Below are 16,908 nucleotides of genomic sequence, written 5' to 3' on the forward strand. Positions count from 1 at the left end.
ATTTTCATTTTCTCTGGATTTATTATGTTTGATATCATTACTTCCAAATGTGATGTAAAAGTGTTGTCATTTAGGGCAATATTTGACTTTTATTATTCCAATAAATATTGATTTGCTAACTTTTCTGAAGTTAACTCATTTATTTATTTATTTATTTTTTGCATGCATACAGAAATTTATGTTATGCAAAGAACTCTTTAAATGACAACATTTTCTATTTAAAACTGTGAAGAAATGTTATCAGTAACAAACAAAATAAAATAAAATCATTGCAATTTACTCAAACACATAAAGTAACTGTCGTAAATTGGAATTGTAGATCCAGAGAATGTTAATTTTTCCGTAGCAGTATGAAGTTAAAATCAGATTTATTATCCCTCATGAATTATTATCCCTCCTGTATATTTTTTTTCCCCAAATTTCTGTTTAACAGAAAGATTTTTTCCAACACATTTCTAAACATAATATTTTCTAAACTCATTTCTAATAACTGATTTATTTGAGCTTTGCCATGATGACAGTAAATAATATTTTACTATATATTTTTCAAGATACTAGTATTCAGCTTAAAGTGGCATTTAAAGGATTAACTAGGTTAAGTTAGGGTAATTAGGAAAGTTATTGTATAATGATGGTTTGTTCTGTAGACAATCGAAAAAATATTGCTTAAGGGGGCTAATAATATTGAGCTTAAAATGGATTTTTAAAAAATTCAAAACTGCTTTTATTCTAGCCGAAATAAATCAAATAACACTTTCTGCAGAAGAAAAAATATTATAGGAAATACTGTGAAAAATTCCTTGCTCTGTTAAACATCATTTGGGAAATATTTCCAAAAAAATCCACAGGAGGGCGAATACTTTTGACTTCAACTGTGCATATGTTTGGTTAAATTTGAAATCTTACCCTGCTTTTCTTTCTGTTTTTTTTTCCAGGAGGAAAGCGGACGTCTTTTTCCTCTTGCAAAGCAAAGACAGCAGCTACAGGCCCCCTTTTAGAGATGGAAGCCTGCTAGACTCCTCAACCTTTCACCCCCCGCATCACCTCTTGACCCCGGCGGGATTCCCAGAGTGTCCCGGTCCTCGAATCCGCTCCTCGGCTGCAGGCGCTGCTGTAGAGACATTGAACTGAGAAACAGACAATCACTAACGCAGACCCGTGAACACCTTCCTTTCGTTGTCTTTAATTCACTCCCGAAGCCGAAGGCGTTGCACTGATTATGTTCCTCGACCGTTTGTAAAGCGCACATATGGCCACATGTAAACAAACACAAACACACACACACACATGTTCCTACACCTGTCCCTAAGTTATTCTAAGTTATTTGACACCTGTGTGTTCACTACGTCCACTTGCTCACTTCCTTTTCGTGCCCTTAAAAATGTAGCATCGCAGGGGCCGACGCACCTCATGACATTTTTAGGGATCGCGTGTTTCCATTTCCGTAGGTTGCGTTTCGCATTATGTGCAACATAAAATGGATCAATGTTTTTGATTTCTCCTCGACATCTTGGGTTTAAGTTTATTTTGAATGCTTTTGTTGTTGTTGTTATTATTATTATACTTTATTTTCATTTCTCGGTGTATATTTTATTGATTTTTTTTTTTTATCATTATTTTTTATATATATAAATATAAATATATATATAATGGAATATGAAAATAAGCTTGGAGACAGGAAAGCCATTTTTCTTGTTGAAGCGTCTCGCAGAAATAACGTCCTTTTTGATAACTATTTGTAAACGGATATCGACTTCTCCGTCTCGCGCAGGTGTAAAATAATGCTCAATGTGTACTTTTTAAGAAGAGATGTCTGGATGTCACTTTTTCTCGGTATTTTTGCAGGCAACATTAGGACAAAGGTGAAAGAGTAGGTACCCAGAGGCCTATATTTTATTGATCTAAATTGACAAATGAAGCAGATATATATCTATATATATTTACCCCAGCACTTGGCAGTCTTTCTTTAATTGCAAATGTACCTCTGTCCTCTCTCTCTCTCTCTGGTAGGTAATAGAGTGGTCTTTTACCATGTTTATTCCATGCAAACATTTCCACATTTTATCTTTTTTAATTGATCTCTTTTAGCGTTTTCAGATTGTTTTTTTTTTTACATTCATTGTCATATTTTGAATCGTTGACTTGGTGTAGCATTTTGCTTCCAAGTGGTCACATTCGAACTGTTTCAACGTCTTTTTTATGAAAATAAATAGGCATCTTTGACTGAAAAATGACTGCTGTATGATCATTATTTTTACTATATATCAAAATATACTCACTGGCCACTTTATTAGGTACACATTACTAGTCAGGAGTGCCTTTATCCTTCGTGGAATAGATTCAATAAGGTACTGGACGTATTCCTCAGAGATTTTGGTCCATATTGACATGATAGCATCATGCAGTTGCTGCAGATTTGTCAGCTGCACATCCATGATGCGAATCTCCCGTTCCACCACATCCCAAAGGTGCTCTATTGGATTGAGATCTGGTGACTGTGGGGGCCATTTGAGTACAGTGAACTCATTGTCATGTACAAGAAACCAGTTTGAGATGATTCACGTTTTATGACATGGCGTGTTATCCTGCTGGAAGTAGCCATCAGAAGATGGTACACTGTGGTCATAAAGGACTGGACATGGTCAGCAACAATACTCAGGTAGGCTGTGGCGTTGACACGATGCTCAATTAGTACTAATTGGCACAATTGTAGCCCATTCACCTCAAGGTTCGACACGTTGTGCTTTCAGAGATGCTCTGCACCTCAATTGTAATGAGTGGTTGTTATTAGAGTTACTGTTGCCTTTCTATCCGCTGGAACCAGTCTGGCCATTCTCCTTTGATCTCTGGCATCAACAAGGCATTTGTGCCCACAGAACTGCCGCTTACTGGATATTTTCTCTTTTTCAGACCATTCTCTGTAAACCCTAGAGATGGTTGTGCATGAAAATCCCAGGAGATCAGCAGTTTCTGAAATACTCAGACCAGCCCGTCTGGCACCAACAACCATACCACGTTCAAAGTCACTCAAATCACCTTTCTTCCCCATTCTGATGCTCGGTTTGAACAGCAGCAGATCGTCTTGACCATGCCTAAATACATTGAGTTGCTGCGATGTGATTGGCTGATTAGAAATTTGCATTAACAAGCAGATGGACAGGTGTACCTAATAAAGTGGCTGGTGAGTATATATCCCAAAGGCTTGTTAAAATAGTAAGAGCCCCATTTTAATACACATTTGAACATTCATTCAGCCTTAAGTGTATGATAATAGGTAAAATGATTTGCAGTGTCGCTAAATATATTAAACAGCCATACATTATTCTTCACAAATGCTCATATAAAGCATGATTTTAATCTGTGAGCATGCAGTTGAATGCATAATGATGACGGCCTTCAGAAGTGAACATTGTAGACTATTTCCAGTATCAATAAAGCTAAGAGTTGTTGTAGATGTTTCTAGTGCTGCAGTGCCAACTCTGAATGAAATGCCAGCATCGTTAGGCGTTTTAACCATTTGGTGTTTAAATTGAATTCATAGTCCAAGTTTAAATCTAAAGACCAGTACAGTGGTATATATATTTGTCATTTTAGCCTATATGATTAATATTTTCAAGCTGGGTTACAGTCTGTCATCTTGTCGTGAACCATTTCTGTGAGTTTTGTGCTCATGTTTGGCCCTCTTTTTACAGTTTTATTAAGGGTGTTTTTGTTACAACAGATGTGTTACAACAGATTCCTTTCGAGAAAGGAAGGTCAATGTATGTTATTACGCCATCTACTGGGAAAAGAGGAAATTAAAACATGACTGCTTAATGATTATTATTAAAACACTAGTTTTTTTTGTTTGTTTGTTTTTTTAAATCCGATTCAAGCAGTATTTAGCATACTAACTACGCCCTCTGAGTATAAATTGTGTTTACGAGATCTTGTATACATTTGTTCATTCATTAAAAGGACCATTTCATTTGTCAAGTAATTTATGAATAACTGCAATAACAAAGTTACCTAATATATTAAAATAAGGCATTTTATTAATATACATTACAAACTACACAACTCATAATATTATTCTGGGTCAGAGATGTTTTTTTCCTATTAAATCAAATAATATCAAAATGTACAAAGCTTATTTTACTAGTGTAAATTGTTACACCATGTCCTAACTAAAGTTACACTCGTTTCAATTTCCGTGACGTCGCAACAAAACAACAGCATATAAAGTTAACTTAATATGATCACCTCAGGGAAAGATTTTGTGCCTTGGTGTTAAATGCTTCCAATGTGAGTTTAATTATAATTTCAGTGACGTGCTACTGAAAGCAGGAGCAGATAGTTCACCAAATAAAATAAGCAGACTGTTTGAAAATAAAATTAATAACTCTGACTCCGTGTAACCAACAACATCAGTCAGTAGACTATTAATAATGTTAAGTATTAGGCCTATGTAATATATATAAACAATATTTAATGTTTAATGTGTATTAATTAGAATAAAAGCCTTTACCATTCCATTGGGAGTGCAGTGGCTGGTATTTTAAAGTTTTTGTCATGTCGCAGTTGGGTGAAATCATGGTGAAATCTGCTTAGCAAGCCACGCCCCTGAGTGAGAGATGAGGGAAAGAGCGCAAAAATAAAACCCCGCCCCCTACTTAATATTCCATTTCAGTTGGAATATCAATATCACAATGGTTCAATATCACACTGAAATAACAGTTATTTCCATCAATTTCCAGTTCACGTGGACTTTAAGGGTCAGCCTATCTCTTATGGGATATATATATATATATATATATATATATATATATATATATATATATATATATATATATATATATATATATATATATATATATATATATATATATATATATATATATGTGTTGTCGTTTATGCTTAATAAAGGGATTAATTATCCAACGTCTCTATAGTTTAATTGGACTAAAAAAAAGCAGAATATGAAATATGAATTCAATGTATTTTTATCAAAACAACAGCTGTGTGACTCATGCTATGAAGCTTTGATCTTGTGTCCTGAACATAATGCAGATAAATATGATGAGCTTCAAGTTTAAGTATGGTGTGTCGTCAGTGTGATGTCATTGACTCACTCAAGCGACTCTCCTCTTCCGTTAACCGTCAGTGTAAAGAGCTGTTTGGCAGGAAACTTCAAACAAATGTGTGTCTGCGTGTGTACGGAAAAACCAGACAGCGGCCTCAGAATAATCACAACAATCTGAAAGCCAAAGAAATTAGAAAAATGGCTGTTTGATATGAAAATCCCATGTAGTAGGAAACTGTCGTCTGTTCCCATGAAGCTTTCACAAACGTGCTGAATTCCCACAAGGCCTCAGCGACCGGAAAAACGTGAGTTGAAAAGTTATTCTAAGAAAAAATTCGTCTAAATAGATTAAAAGTCATTTGAAAGATAAACTATTGTGTTTGTTTTAATTTCATGAAGATGTTTACTATAATACATTGATTATTCTGAGGTGGAAAACTATATTTTACGTCCATTCATAGCTTATAGTTCACCTAAAATCGAAAACTCTCATCATCTGACTACTTGGTTCAAAACCTATTTGAGTTTCTTTCTTCTGATGAACACGTAAGAAGTTATTTTGAAGAATGCTGGTTGATGGTGCACATTGACTACAATATGCTGAAGAAGGAAATATATTAACCCTTCTGTACTGTTGGGGATGCTTTCATCCACCCTGGGGTGATTTTGAGTCTTAATTTGGCCATAAGTTTCTCAGTGTTTCAGCTAGTAGAATAATTTTTGGTGACAAATCTTATTTTGACATATTTTGAGAAAATGTTTTTTATTTTTTTATTTTAAAGAATGTTTTGAAAAACTCAAAGGTACACTCCGGGCAAATTTACTACCCCTTTGTTATGTTATGGATGAAAACAGTTTTTTTTTTTTTGCATAAATCTGTTAATCAACCTCAGTCCTGATCAAAACTACTAGATTGCTTAGAAAATTAGACTTTAACTCTTTAATTGCCAAATCCATAAATTATATCACTTTTTTGGTGAAAAAAAAACAAAATACAAAATGACGTATTTTCAATATAAAAAGTAATTGTGCACTGGATTTCTTTAAACCTTTTTGGGCATATGAAACAACATTGCCTTTGATGCATTTTTTTTCCTCCCTAATTTACTGTTGGTGGCAGTTTTTGCCTCATTGACTTCCATTATTACCACATTTTTAACTGCAAAACCATGACACTATATAATCATGCAGTTTTGATTGTTAGTGGTTTTCACTGTTGGGAAGAGGTAAAATTTGTCTCGATGATTTTGATCATCAGTTGGCACTATTAACCCTTTAGATAAGCCTGTGCAAAAAAAATGTATATGGAGTATATCAGCAAATTTAAGTGTGTGAGAGTGACCTTTGCGCACTTACCTTGATGTGTCTGAGAAAATCTAAATATGCATCTCAGCTTTCAGAACTACATGGAGTAAACTAAAACAAAGACTGAATTTATGCAACATCAAATGTGGTTATAATGGAGGTCAATAGGGTGAAATTAGGGAGGAAAAAATGAAAATCAAACAATACATCATTCACATGTCCAAGACTTGTTTATTTTGTTTTCATTTTGTTTGTTTACCAAATCAGTGACATCATTTGAGAACTTGGCAATTAAAGAGTTAAAATCCTGTAAATTTTTAAAACGTTTAGTAGTTTTGAACTGGACTGAGGTTGATTAACAGATTTATGCAAAAAAAAATTATAAAAATATTTATCTTATGCATTTTTACAGCAGTTTAATTCAGTAGATTTTTCATCCCTAACATAACAAAAGGGTATTGAATTTGAACAGCGCATAAGGTTAAGGTTTAAAACCACTTGAGCAAGAGAAAATGGTGAGGTAGTTTTCATTTTTGGGTGAACTATCCCTACAAGGACTGAAGATATATTCATGAATTCTACAGAAGGCAAAGATTTCACATGTTTTTCAGCAGAATTTGACATGATTTTGCAGATAGAGCATCTGAGGATATTAAGTTTGTAATCTTGATTGATTGATTGATTGGTTTACTGTTTTACTGAAGTGCTTTTGATGGAACATGAGAAGCTCAGATACAGCATAAACAAACTGGATTTCAGAACTACTGAAAGTTAATATAAAACACAGAGCATGCAAATACATTTTTGATTGATTATACTGTAATTTGAATGACTAATAATCAGGTCTGTACCACAGTAAAATCATAAAATAAACTACTTTTTGCATTATGAAATTAAAGTTTAATTAAAGGTTAAATTTTAATAATAAAAATGTTCATTTTTTTTTGGCAATTTACTGAAATTAGTTTGTCAAGAAAGCCCATTTTCATTTGATATATACTAATAAAATAATGAATACCAAATATTAATGAAAAAACTATATAGATATTTTTAAACATAACCTACACATAACTATATAACAACCTAAAACATATGAAAATACCTTTTATAAAATAAAATATCCAGACTATTAATAAAACTGCCAAAATAGCTGAATGATATCTGAATAAAACCTTTATAATCAATTTACAAGAATTTTAATACGCTTTCTCTGGGATTATAAATTGTCAGCTGCACAACATACACAGACGTACCAAATTCTAGCTAATATTGGCTTCAAATGTGTATATGCTTGTGATATTTGAAAATAATTTATCACTTCAATATTTATACGATTATTTCAAGTGTGACCGAAGTTTCCAAATACATTTTGAGGCCAATATGCATGTAATATTAGTGATTGATTCATTCATGTTCTTTCATGTGCGCACTAGATTTAGATCAAACTGTCCACTGTAGATCTTTTATTGAGAGTGCATGTGTACAGTCTGAATAACTGAAGAAAGAGCGCCCTCTATTGACTGATTGTTATATTATGTAGTAGTAAATACAGTAATAACACAACACAGCACATGGAAATGATTTCAAACCATTTAATGCCACATAATTAATGAACAAAAATCAATAAAACAGCAGCAAGGCACTAGATGTGGATCACATTTCTCTTTTTGATTTGCAAGAGATCCAGTCTTTCACTTTCCATTGAAAAGTTGTACATCTGATCACTTTAATTAGCTTACATTCCTTTTTTTATACATTAACATGATGCATGAGCAGTCTTTTGAGGACTATTGACTCATTTCATCAAGTTGTGTTGTCTGGCTATAATAGAAAAGTCTAGTAATCTTCATTGCTGTTATTTGTGTTTGTAGAATCCTTCGCCGGTTTTCTTGCCCAGCTTCCCCTCTGACACCAGTTTGTTGAGGAGGGCACTGGGGGCAAACAGGGGGTTATCAGGGTCCTTGGCATGCCAACCTGCACAAACCCAGAGTTGAAATTAGCACAACGTTGTTACAGTACATCAAATATTCAGGTAAGCTCAATTGACAGTGCCCACCATCAATAATAAACTTTGAAGTATCCAATCCGACATAGTCCAGAAGCTCAAACGGACCCATAGGATAACCTGCCCCGAGCTTCATAGCCACATCGATGTCTTCCTTCGAACCGTGACCTGCGTAAAAAAATATAACATTATGGAAAAACGGGAGTCTTAGCCTAAAACGCATTCAGCTATCTACGGTTCCGACTCTCAGCAAAATCTCCAACTTTGTCTCAAACTCAAACTGTATATGGGGAAAAAAATGGAAAAACTTTGTTCTGCTTTGTGAAATATTAAAATAGTTTAATCTTGAATATATTTTTAATCAATTTAAAAGCCATTATGAGAGCAATAATGGATAATTTACCTCAGATTTTGAAAAAAATTTACAAGAAACAAGAGCACCCAGGTTTTGAAGCGGTCAATTTGTAGCCAAATCTCTTTAAATGTATATTTTACAAGCATGTTTGCCAAAGTTAACAGGTACAGCCTGCATTTGACAAGTTAAAGAAGGTATAAAATGGCACCAAAAATAGTCTAACTATAACAACAGGAAAAATGTGTGAAACAGTGTGCATGGTTCTTCTTCACAGAATCAAATTGAAGCCATTTTAAACACATTCCAAGTGCATTTTCAAACTTTTCCAGCACTATAACACTGGTATTTTATGCATTTTCATACATGCACTACCTGACAAAAGTCTTGTCGCCTATCCAAGTTTTAAGAACAACAAACAATAACTTGACTTCTAGTTGATCAGATGGTATCAGAAGTGGCTTATATGAAAGGCAAATGCCTCTAGATTATGTTTATTTTACCTAAATAATGTACAGTGTAGAATATAAAGTCATGGTGCAGTGGAAAAAGAATTAATATTGTGTTTGACTCCCATGAGCTTGGAGGACTGCATCCATACTTCTCTGCAATGACTCAAATAACTTATTAATAAAGTCATCTGGAATGACAAAGAAAGCTTTCTTGCAGGACTCCCAGAGTTCATCAAGATTCTTTGGATTCATCTTCAAGGCATCCATCTTACCCCAGACATGCTCAATAATGTTCATATATGGTGACTGGGCTGGCCAATCTTGGAGCATCTTGACCTTCTTTGCTTTGAGGAACTTTGATGTGGAGGCTGAAGTATGAGAAGGAGCGCTATCCTGCTGACTGGTTTCTGTGAGAATCTTGGGTCCATGCAGGTTCCAGTAGGTCTTCTGGAGCTTTTGTGATGATTGGGATGCAGTTCAACAGATGATTCATCAGAAAAATCTACCTTCTGCCACTTTTCCAAATTGTCAACTAGAGATCAAGTTATTATTTGTTGCTCTTACAATTGGGATCGACGACAAGACTTTTGTCAGGTAGTGTATGGTCAAGCCCAAAATTATCGATACCCCCAGCACATTTTTATAGATCTGCTGCACCTCATGTTTTTCCCGTTGCATGATGTGCACTCGCAGTTGAAAAAAGTAAATTCTGAGCGGAAAAAACATGCTACATCACGTTTTTTTAAATTGTCCAATCAAATGAAAGCAGAGGCGGGGTTTTCATTGAGGTGACAGCAGTGTTTGTGTTGTCAAGACGACTACGGAGACTTAAAGGTGGAGGAGATATGAGTGATTGCAACAACGCTAGCTCACAATAAACACCTGATGGTTGGCTAGCAACATAAAAAATTGGAAGTGCATCAACATGCTGAAATAAAGGTGTCAGCGACTTCCGGTTCACGCTGTCTTTAAAGCAACAAACAAAACTGCCTGATATTCCAAGACTTGGACAAATAAAATAGACCTTTTCATGATATTCCAAAAATTCCATGACCCATGGGAAACCTGCAACCTCTAAAATGCTTGTACCTCTTGCGTGTAACCGAACAGCCTCCAGCATGTAAGGAACCAGCAGACGATTCACTATGAAACCTGGAGTGTCCTGAGAAGAAATGAATATGAAATGGCGTACTAAATATTAAATAAAGTGTGTCTACATAGATTACAGAATACTTACTTTGCACGAGACGGGATGCTTCCCTAAAGCTTTGCTGAACTCAAGGAGAGCGTCAAACGTCTGTTGGCTTGTTGCTGGAGTTTTAATCACCTAAGATGAGAAATCAATGAAACTATTAGTGTTTAATAATATAGATCTTAATGCAAGCTTCATCATTTGAAATTGAGTTTTTTCATATAAAATATGGATGGTTGTGTTGGTAGTAAACAGTAAATGCAGTACAAACCTCCACCAGCTTCATCATTGGGACGGGGTTAAAAAAATGCAGACCACCGAAGCGATCTAATCTGGCGGTGCAGCTGGCGATGTCTGCAATGGGCAAAGAGGACGTGTTGCTTGCGAAGATGGTGTGTCTGAAGAGAGAACAATCATATTACTGGCCTGTCTTTACCATACATTTTAAACCATATCAGTGTTTCCTCTAGGATATTTTCCAGCTGTGGCGGCAGGTCTTTTTTTACACAGATCTACCAACTACCTGTGGTGTTATTTCAATGAAAAATGTCGTAATCGCAGTATTAGAAGTCGAGATCGCATTTATGTAATAGCCTACGAGCATGCGGATCTCTTTGCTTGCGCGCCAATTTTTTCTGCTCGTGCACAAAACTTCTTGCATGTCCCGTCAAATATAAGCCGCTTTAAGAGCACGCAGATCTTCTTGTGCGCTCTCAAATAAACGGTGCTGAGGTGCGATTTAGTGCGTTTATGTAACGAGTATGTCTCCAGCATTATAGATTTGCTAAGAATATTTATGAATGCCTCCGGTATTAATGCGTCCTGAAGTAATGTACAACGGCTATACAATGTGTTTGCTGGCCTCACGCACCTGGCACAGCACTACTACGGTTACAGAAATGTTTGCGCTGTAATAATTCACTTACCCTTTAATAAGTTTTGGTGCGGTTATCACCCGCTACTAAAAAAATAGAATGTTTTGAATGAGAAGCTGTAATGTAGCCGTGGCAGGATGAATCTTGGCGTGGCGCCCCACCATGGAAGAATGAATGTAGCGGAAACCATGCATATGCAAGGTTTAACGTCTGTAGTATCAAGATTAGTAAGTACTTTTAGTGAGTACAAGTATTTAAATAAGGAGTAGGACTCAGTATTAGATGCAGTATTTCAGAGTACTTCATTCTGATTGGTCAATCTTGTTTCATTTTGTGTAAAATGTTTTTGCCCAAGTAGCTTTCCTCTCACAACATGTATTTAAATCAATTTCAGGTCTATGTATTTGTTTATTTGTAGAGCTGTGGCAAGAAATAGTTTCAGAAATCAATTTTGCATAATTTCAGGGTTTTTCGTTCTCTTTTATCGTGCTCTTTTTAACAGCAGGCAATGCTCTAGGCTAGTTTTTAACAGCAGATGGTGGCATAAGCTAGTTTTTACAGCAGGCGGCACTCTAGGCTAGTTTTTAATAGCAGATGGCGCTGTAGGCCAGTTTTTAACAGCAGGCGATAATCTAGGCTAGTTTTTAACAACAGATGGCACTCTAGGCTAGTTTTTAACAGCAGATGGTGGTGTAAGCTAGTTTTTAACAGCAGGTGGCACTCTAGGCTAGTTTTTAATAGCCAATTACTCTTTAGGCAAGTTTTTAACGGCAGATGGCACTCCAGGCTATGCAGCACTCTAGGCTAGCTTTTAACAGCAGATGGCGCTCTAGGCTAGTTTTTAACAGCAGGTGGCACTCTAGGCTTGTTTTTTTACGGTAGATGGCACTCTAGGCTAGTTTTTAATAGCATGCAGCACTCTAGGCTAGTTTTTAAACAGCCGATTGCTCTCTAGGCTAGTTTTTAATGGTAGATAACACTGAGCTAGTTTTAATAGCATGCAGCACTCTAGGCTAGTTTTTAACAGCAGATGGCGCTGTAAGCTAGTTTTTAACAACAGATGACGCTGTAAGCCAGTTTTTAACAGCAGGCGATGCTCTAGGCTAGTTTTTAACAGCAGATGGCGCTCTAGGCTAGTTTTTAACAGCAAATGGTGGTATAAGCTAGTTTTTAACAGCAGGTGGCACTCTAGGCTAGTTTTTAACAGCCGATTGCTCTCTAGGCTAGTTTTTAACGGTAGATGGCACTCTAGGCTAGTTTTCAATAGCATGCAGCACTCTAGGCTAGTTTTTAACAACAGATGGCACTGTAAACTACTTTTTAACAGCAGGTGATGCTCTAGGCTAGTTTTTAACAGCCGAAGGCGCTCAAGGCTAGTGGTTAACAACAGATGGCGCTCTGGCTAGTTTTTTTTTCTAAACCATACACTAAAATGCTAATGAAAAAAAATGCAAGTAACGCATGCAAGCTTGCATTTATGTCACAAGATTAATGTAAAGACAGTTCACTTTGAACACTCTTGTAATTCACTTAAATAATTGCTAACTTTGAGATTATTTCAAATTTAAGTAGTATTTGTAAGGAATTGGAGGTAAGCAGAGTACGGCTGTTTGTAAAGCACACAGCACCATCTGTGGTTAAAAACCGAGCTGTTCAAGAAGCGATCCATTTTGTTTATCGCAGAATCGATTTCTCAAACAATTTTTCACCACAGCTCTATTTACTTGCCATCTTACTTTTCCATCAATGTATATTATTTAAAAATTACTATATGAACTGAAAAGCATGTTTTTCCTACTCTGGGGCGACTTTGTCCAAAGCTCCAAACAGATCTTGTTTGACTTTGAGGTTTTCCACAATAGCCTCCACCACCAAATCAGTGCCATGAACGACAGACACAGCATCTGTGCTTGTAGAGATGTTCTTCAGGACTTTCTGAACAAACACCTCGCCGTCCTACAGAAACAAAGCCACAATTATCTTTGCATGATTTATTGAGATCATTAAACTCACATGAAATCAATATCTGTAGTTTTACACAATTAGACTTTGAGTTGTCGCAGAAGGTTTGGACATTGCAGCTTTTTAATTAGAGTGATACTTTTTTTTTTCTAACTGAGTTTAAAAGAAACACAAAAATGAACACATTTGAAGTAAACAAATAAAAGATTACTACTAGTTTCTGCAACTGCCCCTGAAATGTTTCCAATTTCCCCAGTTTTCTGCATCAGACATTCAGTCAGTCCATTGCTGTGAACAGTTTTGTGACTAACCTCTGGTTTTTCTGCAAATTTCTTCTTCGCTACTCTCTTCAGACTATTCTCAATACCCTTGGCAGACTTATTCAGTATGTCCGCAGAAGTGTCCACCAACACCACTGAATGTCCTGTGGAGGCAGCGACCTGAAAAATACAGAAATACTGGACACTGAATAGACATTTCACCAATTAAAAAAGCATATTCTGTCATGTTTTACTCTGACGATTAAAAATCACACACGATTAAGGATGTGCACAATTATTCGATTAATCGAACGCATCAGCGACGATAGAGCATGAAAACGATGATCGATTGCCTCTAAAATTAAATTCCTTTTATTCTTTCTGATTGGTTATGCTGGTATTTGGGCGGTAGTTTGATATTTGAGTGGTTATGGCTGCAGGGAGTTGCATCTAGAGATGAGACCTGAGCACAGATCCAGTATAGGGGGTTACACAGAAATGCCGTGTCGCGCCACGGCCCACACAGCGTCATGCATTTCAAAATTCTAAACTTATGTTTCTATCAGGGTACACAGTGGTGCCCAGCCATGAGGGACACTTCATATTTCTGTTCATATTTCCACAGAGCGCCATCTGAATAGTTTCATTTTAAATACCATGCGAATGTGCTCGTCTGGTGTGTGATACTTTCAGCTGTCATGTGTGCGCCGTGTTTCGACACTCTTTTCAGCGAGGACTATGGTATGAGGGATGCTTCACCGGATGACACCAAAATTGAAAGCTACTTCAGGGAGCCATGCGTCTCTCTAAACCCGGATCCTTTATTGTGGTGCAAAGTAAATGAGTCTCGATTAGCAAGGCTAAGCACCCTTGCCCAGTGGTACCTGGCTGTTCCTGCAACTTCTGTGCCTGCTAAGCGCGTTTTTTCCACCGCCGGTCTAATTGTAAATAGACTTCGCACTCGGTTTTGATCAGAGCATGTAGACCGACTGATCTTTTTGAATAAAAATATGTAGTCTTTCCTTATGTTAAGTTTATTAGCCATGCATGGTAAAATATTCAGGCTGTTTTTGTTTTAAGCAGCATAGTTAAATTAGGCCGGCTTTATTTTATTTACCTCCACCGACTGATCATTTTGAAAGAAATGTTATTTTACCTAATCTTTAAGTTTTATAGCTGTGGTAAAAAATATTCAGGCACTTTTATTTTAAGTTTACGCTGCCAAATTATGCTAGCTTCTAATTTTAGTTAGGCTATATGCTACTAACAGTCGTTTGGTCAAGTTTTGGTGAAACTGATTTTTGCGAACCTTTTACAAAAAAATAAAATAAAATAAATTAAAAAAAACTTTTTTTTTAATCCACATCTGTTGATGTTGTTGAAGTAAAATGTTGTTTTGGTAAAAATGTCAGTTGAATAAAATGCAGAGTATCGTGTGTGTTTTTTATTGTTTAAAATACCCCAAATGCATATGGCCTCTAACGTCTTTTTCAGTGATTACTACTTTAAATGAATACACTTGCATAAAGTAAATCGTATCTCAAAGCTTTTACTTGCCCATGCCTAAATGCACCTCTGCTCACACTTCATTAAATCACCAATATTGACGTGATTTTTAATAACCCAACAGCTTTGATTAAATTGTTTTCTGAATCCTGTCATAGTTTTATCAACATCATTTTTATCAGGGCTTTAAATAAAAAAAAATTATAAATTAAATTGAATGTTATTTAATTATCGCTATGATGCACACACGCCCCGGCCTCTTGCTTAAGCTCCACCCCCGATTAATCGTTTGTCAAACCTGTGGATTAATCGAAATGAAGAATGGTCAGAAATGCCCATCCCTACATGCGATTATCGCAAACTTTTAATGACTCAAGACTAAACAACGGGCGCTAATGCGAGTGTGCAAACAGGCGCACAAAACACTAGGCATAAAAGCTTCATTAAAAAATAATAGTAATAAACTTGACTTTATTTTGGGTTTACAGATGAGTTTGCTGCTGAAGGTACAATTAAACATCACTGGGTGGTACATGAGAACAAAACGCTCTAGCCGCGCACAGGAATTTCAGATCAAATAGGATTCGTGTGAGAGTTTAATTTCACTTAATGTTCTTTTATGGATTTGTAGGAAAAAGTAAGTAAAAAGTGAGTGACTACTACCTCTGTGCAACAAACAAATCAGTTGTGTCAGTTGTGCAGCGCCATCTTGTGTACCGGCCAGGAAATTTCTGTTCTTCTTTAGGCAATATCTAATGTCCGGGAGTGATTTTGCAAGTTCGCTCAGCTCATAGCCATTTATTTATGATTTCATGTTTTTAATCAGTCGATGTGAATGATAACAACTGAAACTTTGCTATTTTTGAATTATTTTTTTTCTAAAAAAAACTGTTTTTGCATAACAAAACAATTAAAGCTGTAGGTTCAATTGGGCTGAGGCCAATGACCGGGTTTGTACATTTGTAAAGTGTTTTATTAAAGAAAGAACAGAACAACTCACAGAAATTTACCATCAGTCCATTTTGGAAATTTTTGGGATGAAATACTTGTTATTCACTGTACTTACGTTTTTATTTCAGGGACAGATAATGTACGTTTCTGGTAGAATGTCCCACAAGTTGTCACTGTTCACAAATGAGCTAACATAAAGCCAATTTTGCCTCAGTATTTTAACTATATAAAGGACGCTTACATATGGCCCAAGGAAAACGCTTCCCTGTACGGAGTATAGCTGTAACCCTAATCAAACACACCTGAGCATAGTAAACAATATGTTGAGGATCATCAGAAAAGCACAGACAAGTTAGCTTGATCAGAGCTTAAGCTAAACTCTGTAGGCCATTGAAATCTTCAGGGAAAGATTTGAGAAATCCTGATGTATAAAAGTGCAGAATATAAGGTAAACTAATATTTGTTTAAAGCAATTTTAGTATGCATGATAAACATTACACATTCAATATATGTATTACTACTACGCTCCAACTGTTGAAATGAACTAGAACATTAAATGTATGCTGGATAAGTAGGTGAAAGGTTACTTGGTTAAGTTTGCAGCCATTCTCAACATATCTTTGCCATGCAAAAAATTAGACAAAAGCATAAACTTTAATACATAATGGTCATCGCAGTGGATCTACTGCGCATGCATCATGAACATATTAAAGAGTGAATTGAGTTCTAGCATTTAGCTTGTAGCCTGCCTAGCCAGTTCGCTAAGATCTCTGCAGATGAATGCAGGCGCAGTATTTATTACACGCGTATTTATTACAACTTACTTGTGCAATACCAGCGCCCATCAGTCCACCTCCAATAACCGTGACATGTTTAATTGCGTGATGTGAAGATGAGAAGCTTCTACTCAACTGCCGCGTAACGAAAGCCATGGCTAATATTTCGATGACAGATGCTCGTGCCAAGCCAAAAGTGGAGAAAGTCAC

General features: G+C 36.0%; 2 protein-coding genes across 6 annotated transcripts in view; one reads left to right on the plus strand and one right to left on the minus strand.

Annotated features, from left to right (window-relative positions):
• lef1 (lymphoid enhancer-binding factor 1) overlaps nt 1-2,225 on the plus strand; it is a 90,137-nt gene extending 87,912 nt beyond the window's left edge. For all 5 annotated transcript variants that reach the window (XM_056456564.1, XM_056456567.1, XM_056456562.1 and 2 more), the window contains one exon: nt 936-2,225. Coding sequence is in view for 1 of the 5 variants with exons in the window: in XM_056456567.1 (XP_056312542.1) it covers nt 936-1,015 (80 nt within the window). In the remaining 4 variants the exon portion in view is untranslated. The remainder of the gene's footprint in view (nt 1-935) is intronic.
• A 5,720-nt stretch (nt 2,226-7,945) lies between these two features.
• On the minus strand, nt 7,946-16,908 carry hadh (hydroxyacyl-CoA dehydrogenase). Its single transcript, XM_056456568.1, has 8 exons — nt 16,747-16,908; nt 13,517-13,645; nt 13,042-13,199; nt 10,640-10,766; nt 10,414-10,503; nt 10,266-10,338; nt 8,424-8,540; nt 7,946-8,341 (listed from the first exon to the last, which is right to left on the minus strand). The coding sequence occupies exons 1-8, from the start codon at nt 16,852-16,854 to the stop codon at nt 8,223-8,225; spliced, it is 921 nt and encodes a 306-aa protein (XP_056312543.1). The 5' UTR covers nt 16,855-16,908; the 3' UTR covers nt 7,946-8,222.

The sequence above is a fragment of the Danio aesculapii genome, chromosome 1, assembly GCF_903798145.1.
Source record: "Danio aesculapii chromosome 1, fDanAes4.1, whole genome shotgun sequence".
NCBI classification, from domain to species: domain Eukaryota; kingdom Metazoa; phylum Chordata; class Actinopteri; order Cypriniformes; family Danionidae; genus Danio; species Danio aesculapii.